This window comes from Pan troglodytes, chromosome 10, assembly GCF_028858775.2.
Source record: "Pan troglodytes isolate AG18354 chromosome 10, NHGRI_mPanTro3-v2.0_pri, whole genome shotgun sequence".
Taxonomy (NCBI): domain Eukaryota; kingdom Metazoa; phylum Chordata; class Mammalia; order Primates; family Hominidae; genus Pan; species Pan troglodytes.
The window spans coordinates 123,364,977-123,377,079 of record NC_072408.2 but is presented as its reverse complement, the minus strand read 5'-3'; the positions used below and the strand labels follow the sequence as shown (position 1 = coordinate 123,377,079).

Genomic DNA, 12,103 nt, shown 5'->3' with positions numbered 1-12,103 from the left:
AAATATTATCATAGTGGAAAAGATAAGTAAAGTGTGGCATATTTGTTCAATGCTATAAATGCAACACTGCATGTGGCATTATGCAATATAGCCTGAAGTTGGACAAACCCATACAATCACACATACACTCACTAACATGCCACTGAGTGAAAGAACGAGCTATATGATTTCATTTACATAAGGTTAAAAACTAATGAAAACAAATGTGGAGGCTCTAAGTCTAATCTGCGGTTAGCTTTGGCAGTGGTGATGGGGATGACTCGGAGGCGCAGGAGGAACACTTTTGGGATTGGGTAACATTGTATATCTTCATCTGGGTGCCACTTACAAAGAGGTGTTCCCTTCTTAAAAATTATTTGTATACTTTTATTGTATGCACATTACATATACTTCTATTTAAAATTACATATACTTCCATTTGTTTCTTTTTGTTGTTGTTGTTGTTTTGTGTTTTTGTTGTTGTTGTTGTTGTTGTTGTTGTTTTTTGAGACAGAGTTTTATTCTTGCCGACCAGGCTGGACTGCTATGCCAGGATCTTGGCTCACTGCAACCTCCACTTCCCACGTTCAAACGATTCTCCTGCTTCAGCCTCCCGAGCAGCTGGGACTACAGGCACTCGCCACAATGCCCAGCTAATTTTTGTATTTTTAGTAGAGATGGGGTTTCACCATGTTGGTAAGTCTGGTCTCGAACTCCTGACCTCAGGTGATCCACCCACCTCGGCCTCCCAAAGTGCTGGGATTACAGGCATGAGCCACCTCACTCGGCCTTAGAAGTTTGCTTCTAAAAGATCGTTATGCCCATGTTCTATACCAGTGGTCGGCAGACTATAGCCCCGGGTCAAATCTGGCCAGCTACTTCTCTTATAAATAAAATTGTATTGGAACACAGCCATCCTCATTCACTTACACATTGTGTAAGGCAATTTTTTTTTTTTAGAATGCAAAGTATTTTATTTTTAAACTTCTAAAATTTGAAAACAAGCTAGCCTACATTAAATAATATAGTTTCCAAAGCTGAATGTGCTCACTTGGAGCTCAGTTTTTCTGCTTGAAACACAAACACAACTTCCTAACACTCCTAGGTGGGAACACTACTGTTTGATGATCTGTGATTCGATGAACTGATCGATCTCAGTTGGTAACATCCCTTTTTTTTTCCTTGGTAAGGGTTTAAAAAATTCTAGAAGAGATGCATTTTTTCTGGTTTTACACTGACAATGTCATCCCGAACGTCTCCTGGGAGGCATAGACCATGTACAGGAATCCATCTTCATCTTTCTCACTCTCATACACCTCTGAGATTGGTGTGGAGACGCTGACCATGCTGTGTCCGTTCACCAACAGGAAGAAGGCCTGATTAGCATTGAGCTGTAAGCGCCTTCTAATTATCTTGATGAGCTCACTCATGTTGACATGGTCAGGTACAAGGAACTTTGTTTTATCCAGAACAGGAAGCTGCCTCTCACCCTTGTATCGTTCTATTATCACCGGGATTTTGGTTGGATGCTGCTCTCGAATAAGTCGGACATCTTCTACTCTTTGTTCGAAGGTGCGCCGCTGCTTGAAGGTCTTCTCCGACGGCATGGTGTGGGGATCTGGGCGGCGGCGGCAACGACGTGAGGGTCCCGGCGGCTCCTGGGGGCGGCGGCTGCTGCGGCGGCGAATCCGACTCTGGCCGTGTAAGGCTATTTTTGCACAATAACAACAGAGCTGAGTAGTTGTGGCAGAAACTGTATATGTTACAGCCACACACCATCATATATTTACTATCTGTTCTTTTACAGAAAACATCTGCTGACACCTGTTCTATAGTACATTATTTTGGGGTCTTATTCAAGCCTTTGGCATGTATTAGAGAAGAGTCAAGACTGTTTTTCAAGGGAAATCTTGGCTTTATTGAAAAGCACTCCTTCAACTTAACTCTATGCCTAACTGGGGTGCCTTCTATTAAGACACAAACCTCAGCTGGGTCTCTAAGACTTAGTTCCGGGAAGGCAGGCCCACCCTGCCTTTGAGTGATTGTCAAAGTAATATGATTTGCTTTGAATTTTTACCCCTAATTCTGTTTTTAAAGACACTGATCATTTGAATTATGAAAGTCATGTATATCTTTTGTAGCAATTCAAACAATAAAGAATTATCTAAAATAAAGTTAATAGCTGCTCCACTGCTCTCCAATGCAACTCTCTGATTCATTCACTGCTAAGAATTTGATATGTTTCCTTCCTGTTTTCTTCATTTACAAAAACATATAGAAACTCCCTTTCAGAGTTTTTTTTCTTCTTTCTTTTTTTAATAAAAATTGAATAATATTTGCTTGCTTTTTTTTTTTTTCTTTGAGACTGAGTTTCGCTGTTGTTGCCCAGGCTGGAGTGCAATGGCACCATCTTGGCTCACCGCAACCTCCGCCTTCTGGGTTGGAGCGATTCTCCTTCCTCAGTCTCCTGAGTGGCTAGGATTACAGGCATGCACCAGCAAGCCTGGATAATTTTTGTATTTTTAGTAGAGACGGGGTTTCTCCATGTTGGTCAGGCTGGTCTTGAACTCCTGGGCCTCCCAAAGTGTTGGGATCACAGATGTGAGCCACTGCGCCCGCCGACATTTGCCTTTTTAATATTTAACAAGGTGTTGCAGGGCTATCTCCCAGCCACTATGTTCAGATGTATTATATTTAAATATATAGGCCTGTAATCCCAACACTTTGGGAGGCTCAGGCTGGTGGATCACTTGAGGTCAGGAGTTCAAGACCAGCCTGGCCAACATAGCAAAACTCTGTCTCTACTAAAAATAGAAAAATACTAAAAATTACTAAAATTAAAAAATACAAAAATGTGTATATGTGTTTGTATGCTTTTTTTTTTTTTTTTTTTTTTTTGAGACAGGGTCTCGCTCTGTCCCCCACGCTGGAGCACAGCGGCACGATCATAGCTCACTGCAACCTTGACCTCCTGGACTCAAGCAATCCTCCTACCTCAGCCTCCCAAATAGCTGGGACCACAGGGGCACGCCACCACACCCAGCTATTTTTTTTTTTATTTTTATTTTTTGTAGAAGTGGAGTTTTGCCATATTGCCCAGGTTGCTCTTGAATTCCTGGGCTCAAGAGATCTGCCCACCTCGGCCTCCTTATGTGCTAGATTGCAGGTGTGAGCCTCTGCGACAGCCTATTTTGTAATTTTTAATACCTGCACTGTTTTTCTTAATATAAATATATCATGACTTGCTCAACCATGTTTTTGTTAATGTACATTCAGACTGCTTCCAGGTTTTTTTTTTTTAACTATTACAAACGATACTGCAATAAATTTCTTTATAGATTTATGTCTTTGTATACTGACATTTTCATCTCTGGTGGATATATTCTCAGAAATAGGAGTCCTGGGCCACAGCTTAAATTTTCAAAAATACCAAGTTGATTTTCCACCACGTTATAATAATTTACAGACCTCCCCCAATGGTGTTCAAAGGAACTGGATTTCTTACACCCTCACGAGCTCTGGATGTTACACATATGTTCCATTTTTGCCATTCTGATGGGTAAAAAATAGTATCTCATTGTTCTCATTTGCATTTGCCTGACAAGTGAGGCTGAGCATCTTTTCATATGCTCGTTGGCCATTTGCATTTCTACTTCTGTGAAAGCTGCAGCCTTGCCCCATGTTTTGCCTGGGCTATTGGTCTTTTTATTTTGTAAGATTGTCTTATAAATTAAGGATATCAGCTGGGCGCAGTGGCTCATGCCAGAACTTTGGGCAGCCAAGGCGAGTGGATCACTTGAAATCAGGAATTTGAGACCAGCCTGGCCAACATGGTGAAACCCCATCTCTACTAAAAACACAAAAATTAGCCAGGTGTGGTGGCGCACACCTGTAATCCCAGATACTTGGGAGGCTGGGGCAGGAGAATTGCTTGAATCCAGGAGGCAGAGGTTGCAGTGAGCCGAGATCACGCCACTGCACTCTAGCCTGGGCGACAGAGCGACTCCGTCTCAAAAAAATAATAAAAGAAAAAGAAAAAGAAAAAGGAAGACGATATTAATCCTTTATGAATTATATAGTTGCAAATCTTTTATTTGTTTATGCTGTTTTGCCATGGTTCTGCTTTTAATCTAAAATAATTAAATTTCTGCCCCCCGGTTCTTGCTAAGAATATAACTAAGATCGTTTGCCTTACCAGAATCTCAGCTGTGAAAAATAATGTATATGGAGCTCTGTTTAAAGCAGTGGCTCTCAAATATTTTCTAATTTTAAGTAACAGAAACTTTTTTTTCCTAACAAGTTTTTATGTAGAAAAAAAGATAATTCAGCTGGGCACCGTAGCTCATGCCTGTAATGCCAGTGCTTTAAGAGGTCAAGGTGGGAGGATCACCTAAGGTCAGGAGTTTGAGAACAGCCTGGACAACGTGGTGAAACGCTGTCTCTAATAAAACTACAAAAATCAGCTGGGCGTTGTGGCACGTGCTGTAGTCCCAGCTACTCAAGAGACTGAGGCAGGAGAATCGCTTGAACCCAGGAGGCAGAGGTTGCGGTGAGCCAAGATCGTGCCACTGGCCCTGGGAGACAGAACCAGACTCCAGACTGTCTCAGGAAAAACAAACAAAAAAAATCCGCCACAATTGAATTGAGGCTGAGGGCCCAGACCTCTGCCTGCCAAGGGCCTCTCCATCCCTCCCTAGCAGCCTCTGAGATTCTGTTCTGTGGAACTTAGTTTGAGAACCATTGACCTAAAGACTCTGCAGTCCTTCTATGTACTTAATCACCGATTTCCAGTGTGTTCCACAGAATATTAAGTGGATATTAACAAGTATTCTGTGAAGAAAAGACTCTGGGATTGTTCTATGGCATGTAGAACTGAGGCATGCCTTGGCCGGGAGCCGTGGCTCACGCCTGTAATCCCAGCACTTTGGGAGGCTGAGGCGGGCGGATCAAAAGGTCAGGAGTTTGAGACCATCCTGGCTAACACGGTGAAACCCTGTCTCTACTAAAAATACAAAAAATTAGCCGGGTGTGGTGGCGGAAGCCTGTAGTCCCAGCTACTCGGGAGGCTGAGGCAGGAGAATGGTGTGGGCCTGGGAGGAGGAGCTTGCAGTGAGCTGAGATCACGCCGCCGCACTCCAGCCTGGGCGACAGAGCGAGACTCCATCTCAAAAAAAAAAAGAACTGAGGCATGCCTTTCCTTTTTGGACTAGATACGTTTTGATTCTTTTGAGATGAAAATGTTAGTGTACCAGGAGACAGGAACTGGGCAAAGAGTAACAGATACCCTTGATTTCCTTTCATATGCAATACCAAAACAAATAGACGATGCCCGTGCTGCTTCTGGCAATCTATCTGCTGAAGGTACAACTCTTTGGTTTTCTGATTGGCCTGAGCAAGTATCGATCATTTTGTGATCAAGGTTATGGATAATCTAAAGGTCTTGTCTGATGTCTATAGAGAGGACTCTTTTCTATTTTCTTAGCGGCAGAAATTGTGAACTCTCGGTAACATTCAATCACACCTTTCTTTTCCTTTATTTGCAATGTAAGAGGACAAGTTTCTCCCTAACCTTTTTTTTTTTGTAATGGTCATAGCTATAGAAAACAAACAAGAAGGATGTTGTTTTCTACAGCTATGACCATTAAAAACAAACAAACAAACAAACGAACAGTTGCTTTAAGCAGGAAATTCGCGGACATTACTTTGTTTCTCTCCTAGGTCTTTTTAGGACAAAGGAGAGACAGTTCAGAATAACGTCCCTAAGAATAGCAGTCCGTGGCCGGGCGCAGTGGCTTACGCCTGTAATCCCAGCACTTTGGGCGGCCGAGACAGGCGGATCACGAGGTCAGGAGATCGAGACCATCCTGGCTAACACGGTGAAATCCCGTCTCTACTAAAAATACAAAACAATTAGCCGAGTGTGGTGGTGGGCACCTGTAGTCCCAGCTACTCTGGAGGCTGAGGCAGGAGAATGGCGTGAACCTGGGAGGCGGAGCTTGCAATGAGCAGAAATCGCCCCACTGCACTCCAGCCTGGGCGACAGAGTGAGACTCCGTCTCAAAAAAAAAAAAAAAAAAAAAAAAAAAAAAAAAAAAGAATAGCAGTCCCTTACTCCCATCTATTCTCACGAGAAGGAAAAATTCATTTCATGGTTTCATGGTAGGATCAGTGGACCTAGGTCGCATTTTGAGACTGCCCCAAGGTTCTTGCACAACAGTAGTCAGAGAAACCTGGCAAATGCTGGGTTTCCTTACTGCAGGACTTCTCAGAGCCTTTAAAATGCTAGTGTTTTACTGTGCACTTCCAAGAGGAAGACATGAGTGGCTTTCCCACCTTTCCTCAACCACAGAAGCCATTATGGGCAGAGCTTTTCCAAGATTGTTATTCCATAGTGTACTCTTCAGAAAAAGCTGGACTACATGGTCTTAAATATGTCCTTAGATAAAATCAGACCCTTACAGAATTGCAGCTTTAAGCCCTTTGTTTTGGCCACTTGTAGATTTTCTTGTATTGAACCTCCCTTAACCTGAATTGAGGCACATTGCAGAGAATTCATTGTATAAATATGCTATCATTTTTATCACAAGGAAGTTGCAATAAAATTGCAACCGATAGAAGAACATTTCTTGTATACCTTGTTACTCACCCAAACTGTGTTTTCCCAAGTGATCAGTTGCCTTACACAGGTGCTTCTCGACTTATTAATACATTCTGGTAAACCTATCATACGTTGAAAATGCATTTAATTCACCTAACCTACCAAACATCATAGCTTAGCCTAGAGTATTACTTTGTTTTCATGTGGCTGATAAAGACTTACCCAAGACTGGGTAATTTATAAAGAAAAGAGGTTCCACATGGCTGGGGAGGCCTCACAATCACGGTGGAAGGCAAAAGGCACATCTAACATGGCAGCAGGCAAGAGAGAATGAGAGCCAAGTGAAAGGGGGAACCCCTTATAAAACCATCAGATCTCGTGAGACTTACTACCACCAGAACAGTATGGGGGAAACCGCCCCCATGATTCAATTACCTCCCATTGAGTTCCCCCACAACACATAGGAATGATGGGAGCTACAATTCAAGACGAGATTTGGGTGGAGACACAGCCCAACCATATCACCTAGCCTACTTTAAACAAGCTCAGAAAACTTATATTAACCTACAGTTGGGCAAAATCATCTAACACAAAGCCTATTTTATAATAAAGTGTTGAATATCTCATGTTCATTGAATGCTGTACTAACAGCAAAAAGCAGAATGGCTGTATGGGTACTTGAAGTACACTTTCTACTGAATGCATGTTACTTTTGCACCATCATAAAGTTGAAAAATTATAAGTTGAGCCATTGTAAATTGAGGATCATCTGTATGCAACCCTGTGAACTTTAGTAATGAGGGTATTTCCCTCTTTGCCCCTTCTTCTGAGCCACTGCCAATAATGATATACAACTTTGTGGGTATGCATTTTGGGTAGTGATTTTATTTTATTTTATTTTATTTTATTTTTTAGATGGAGTCTCACTCTGTCGCCAGGCTGGAGTGCAGTGGCGCGATCTCGGCTCACTGCAACCTCTGACTCCTGGGTTCAACCCATTCTCCTGTCTCAGCCTCCCAAGTAGCTGGGACTACAGGTGCGCGCCACCATGCCCAGCTAATTTTTGTGTTTTTAGTAGAGACAGGGTTTCACCATGTTGGCCAGGATGGTCTCGATCTCTTGACCTTGTGATCCGCCCACCTAGGCCTGCCAGAGTGCTGGGATTACAGGAGCGAGCCACCATGCCTGGCCTGTTATCTTTTATTTTAACATTTTTCCTAGCTTTATTTTTACTTTATCCCCATTTCTTTGATTTGCATTTTTATTTTGTTGTATTGAGTTATGTATATAAGCTCCATTCTAATTCTTTGTTGAAATGTAGTGGGACATCATGATAAAATAAACACATACCTACGTGCATATTCCAACTAGCATATATTAAATACATAGTTACATACAAGGTAGCTGCTAGGGTCTTAAGGAAATAGAGATGAACAAGTTATGGTCCTTGTCCTTGAAGGATTTACAGTTTTGCCAATGAAACAGACGTTAAGTACATTGCCACAATCCACAGGCCCAAATAACAACTACTACGTTGTGGGTTAAGTAGTAAGAGAGGTATGTTTAAAGTGCTCTGGATAAGCCAGAGAGAATGCATAGAAAGACCACATAGAGACAGGAGGAGATGCCTGAGGACCCCCAGCTATTTTAGCTCCCCACTGTTTAGGTCTCTTCAGCATCAATCTCTGGACAGCTTCTGGACAGGTGAGTGAGCAATTGTCTTAGTCTGTGTTCTGCTACTATAACAGAATATCATAGACTGGGTAATTTCTAGAGAAAAGAAATTTATAAAGAAAAGAAATTGGCCGGGCGCGGTAGTCCACACCTGTAATCCCAGTACTTTGGGAGGCTGAGGCGGGCGGATCATGAGGTCAGGAGATCGAGACTATCCTGGCTAACACCGTGAAATCCCATCTCTACTAAAAAAAATACAAAAAGTTAGCCAGGCATGGTGGCGGGTGCCTGTAGTCCCAGGTACGCAGGAGGCTGAGGCAGGAGAATGGCGTGAACCCAGGAGGCGAAGCTTGCAGTGAGCGGAGATGCGCCACTGCACTCCAGCCTGGGAGACAGAGCGAGATTCTGTCTCAAAAAAAAAAAAAAAAAAAAAAAAAAAAAAAAAAAAAGAAAAGAAATTTATTTCTTACAGTTCTAGAGGCTGGGAAGTCCAATATCAAGGTGCCAGTGTCTGGCAAGGGCCTTCCTGCTGCATCATAACATGGTGGAGGGCATCACATGATGAAAGGGCAAGAATATGTGTGTCAGCTCAGGCCTCTCCTCCTCTGCTCATAAAGCCACCAGTCCCATCATGGGGGCTGCACCCTGATGACTTTATCTAATCCTAATTACCTCCTAAAGGCCCCACATCCAAATACCATCAACATATGAACTTGGAGATCTAAGTTTCCAGTACATGAAATTTGGGGGACACATTCAAACCATGCAGTAATCCTTCAGGTGATTCCAGCCCCAGCCTGAAGTGGAGCCAGAGGGCATCCCCCAAGCTCTGCACAAATTACAGACTTGTGAATAAAGTACATGTTGTTTTAAGCTAAAAACTGAAAAGATTTTAAAAAGTGCTATGAGGACCCAGTGAAGGAGCAAATAAGTCTGCAGGGCAGAGAGACAGGAAGAAGAGTGGGAAAAGCTCCAGAGATTGTTAGGCTGTGGCCACATGTGAGGTTCAGGGCATTTGCTCACTTGAAAAGATATGCCAAATTGTGTGTACGTGTCTGTGCATTCTTTTTTTTGAGAAAAGGGCCTGTTACTCTCAGCAGATTCTCAGAGATGTTCATAATCCACAAAAGGGTCGCATCTATTGCCTTGAAAGGATCAGAGACAATTGCCAGGACGACAAAGAATGGAAAAAGAGGTGCAAAGCTATCAAGGCATTGGAGTCTGGTTTGGCAAAAACATAGGTTAGGCCTGACTGGAGATTCACATTCACTCACTTAAATCATTCTTTCGTTCAACAAATAATTTACTGAACACCTACTGCAGATCAGGCATTGTGCTGGGCATCTGAAATACAATGGGGAACATGATCATTTGTCCTTTTCAAGACCTCTCAGGCTCCAGACACTTCCCCAGAAGGTTTTCCTAATCCCCAAATCCCTTCCCACTGTCCTATAAAATGAGTCTGTCATTCCTCCTCTAAGTGTTTTGGGTTCCATTTTCTTCTCTCCTGGCAACCAAAACCCTTAGAGGGTTTACATATATATATATATATATATATATTTTTTTTTTTTTTTATTTTTTTTTAGACAGAGTCTCACTCTGTCACCCAGGCTGGAGTGCAGTGACACAATCTCGGCTCACTGCAAACTCCACCTCTGGGGTTCAAGCAATTCTCCTGCCTCAACCTCCTGAGTAGCTGGGATTACAGGCATGTGCCACCACACCTGGCTGATTTTTGTATTTTTAGTAGAGACGTGGAGTCATCATGTTGGCCAGGCTGGTCTCAAATTCCTGACCTCAAGTGATCCACCCACGTCGGCCTCCCAAAGTACTGGGACTACAGGCGTGAGCCACCGTGCCTGGCCAAAAAAAAAAAAAAAAAAAAAAGATTTGCAAAGCAGTCAACAAGATATAAGTGACTAAAACCCTCCCAGGAATTAATTTTATAACCTCATTTTGGTCTTTTCTCAATCAGCATGAAATTACCATGATTTCTTTCTTGAGAAAGAAATAAATCCCCTCAAGGAATAAAAAGACTTCTTTCTAAGTTGAGAACCTGAGGGTGGACATAGCTAAAATGTAAAGCTGGAGAAAGGAGTTAGCCATGGGATAGGAGGTGCTTTTACTTGCCTGTAATTTCAATTTGAATCTTGGTGGTGTGCAAACAGCATCTCTCAGCACTCTAAATCTCCAAAAACCCAGGCACCTTTGAAGACATGAATTAGCCAAAGAGCTAACTTGCTTTCCTTACCTCCTTTGTCCTTTCCCCTCCCTCTCCCTTCTCTCCCTTTCCGTTTCTCTTGCTTTCAAAATTATTCTCAAGGCATACAGAAAAGTTTTATCCTGCAGTTTTGAACTCAATTCTTTTTTTTTTTTTTTTTTTTTTTTTTTTTGAGACAGAGTCTCACTCTGTGGCCCAGACTGGAATGCAGTGGCATGATCTTGGCTCTCTGCAACCTCTACCTCCTGGATTCAAGCAATTTTCCTGCCTCCGCCTCCTGAGTAGCTGGGACTACATGTGCCCACCACCACACCCAGCATATTTTTGTATTTTAGTAGAGACAGGGTTTCACCATGTTGTCCAGGCTGGTCTCGAACTCCTGACCTCAGGTGATCTGCCCGACTCGGTCTCCTAAAGTGCTTGGATTACAGGCATGAGTGACCACACCTGGCCTCAATTCTTGTTTTTTTTTTTTTTTTTTTTTTTTTTAATCACTGACTCACAGTTCCATGTACTGTATCTCAGATTTTTCATCTCTGAAATGGGTATGATCATACAAGAAAACAACATTTGTGGATATTTTAAGGATTTGGGGTGTTTTGTTTTGTAGAGGTTACACACACACACACACACATCTGATTAGCCTCTAGGCAGAGTGGGGACACAGAAACTTCCTCACAATAATCTAAGCAGAGAACATCTTCTTCCTTTACCTGCTGGTGCATTTGTCAATATATTTGGTTGAATTAATCTGCTTAATAATCTAGCCTGCAGCTACCTCAGACTCACTCTTGAAACACAAAACACAACCTTCTCTTTCAGGCAAGGTGCTTCCAACTCCTGGTAGTTATGAGTAGTGGGAAAAGAAGAAACGCATTTTGCTGCATGTTTTGTTCCCAGGACACAGGTTCAAGCTTGCCCTTCACCCCCAAGCAAGTTTTATTCTCTGGAAGTCTTCCTTGAACGTTGGCAGGCTCAGAGAATCTCTGTTCTCGATGAGCTATAAACTGGCATTTCTGGCCTGATGAGAAGTTTGTTATTGTCTAGATGTTGCTCATAAAATGGATTTTTTGTGGAGAAAGTCTGTCTGTGTTGGAGGGGAAGGCAGAGATGTCAGGGGAAAGAACGAATTCATGCAGCCTTGTGGTGAAATAGCAAAAAGAAACCCCAAGGCTCTGAGTTCAAAAGCCAACCCTACTTAAAGATTTTGTGCTTTTGTAAATATTGCTTTCATAAATATTTTGTAATTGTGTCTCTGTTGTTTTTGCCTGCCAAGGGGCCAATCTCCTTGCTTCTGGAAGGAGCATCCCAGTTTTGCTTTGGAATCTGTTCTCCCACCATCGTATATCATCTTGATAGAATCATTAACCAAAGTGTCTTGCCCTCCTCTGGCCAAGAGGTAAGCCCATGACTGTGACTAGGCCATATATCTCCTCCCAGAAATTTGAGTCTTGAAGGACCCCATGGGCATGGAGCTAATTTGTCCAGTCATCTATGTCCTGAAGAGACTGTTTCTTAGTTCTCCCGTGATATGGTTTGGCTCTGTGTCCCCACCCAAATCCCATCTTGAATTATACTCCCATAATTCCCACATGTTGTGGGAGGGACCCAGAGGGAGATAATTGAATCAT

At 42.6% G+C, this 12,103-nt stretch overlaps 1 protein-coding gene across 1 annotated transcript; it reads right to left on the bottom strand.

Annotated features, from left to right (window-relative positions):
• Positions 1 to 925: 925 nt before the first annotated feature.
• Positions 926 to 1,688, bottom strand: MAP1LC3B2 (microtubule associated protein 1 light chain 3 beta 2). Its single transcript, XM_016924319.4, has one exon. It carries the CDS (start codon positions 1,584 to 1,586, stop codon positions 1,209 to 1,211), a length of 378 nt encoding a protein of 125 aa, XP_016779808.1. The 5' UTR covers positions 1,587 to 1,688; the 3' UTR covers positions 926 to 1,208.
• Positions 1,689 to 12,103: the final 10,415 nt, after the last annotated feature.

What these genes read in the sequence shown, in the direction of transcription:
- MAP1LC3B2 (XM_016924319.4), bottom strand. Translation starts at nt 1,586, where the DNA reads ATGCCGTCGGAGAAGACCTTCAAGCAGCGGCGCACCTTCGAACAAAGA.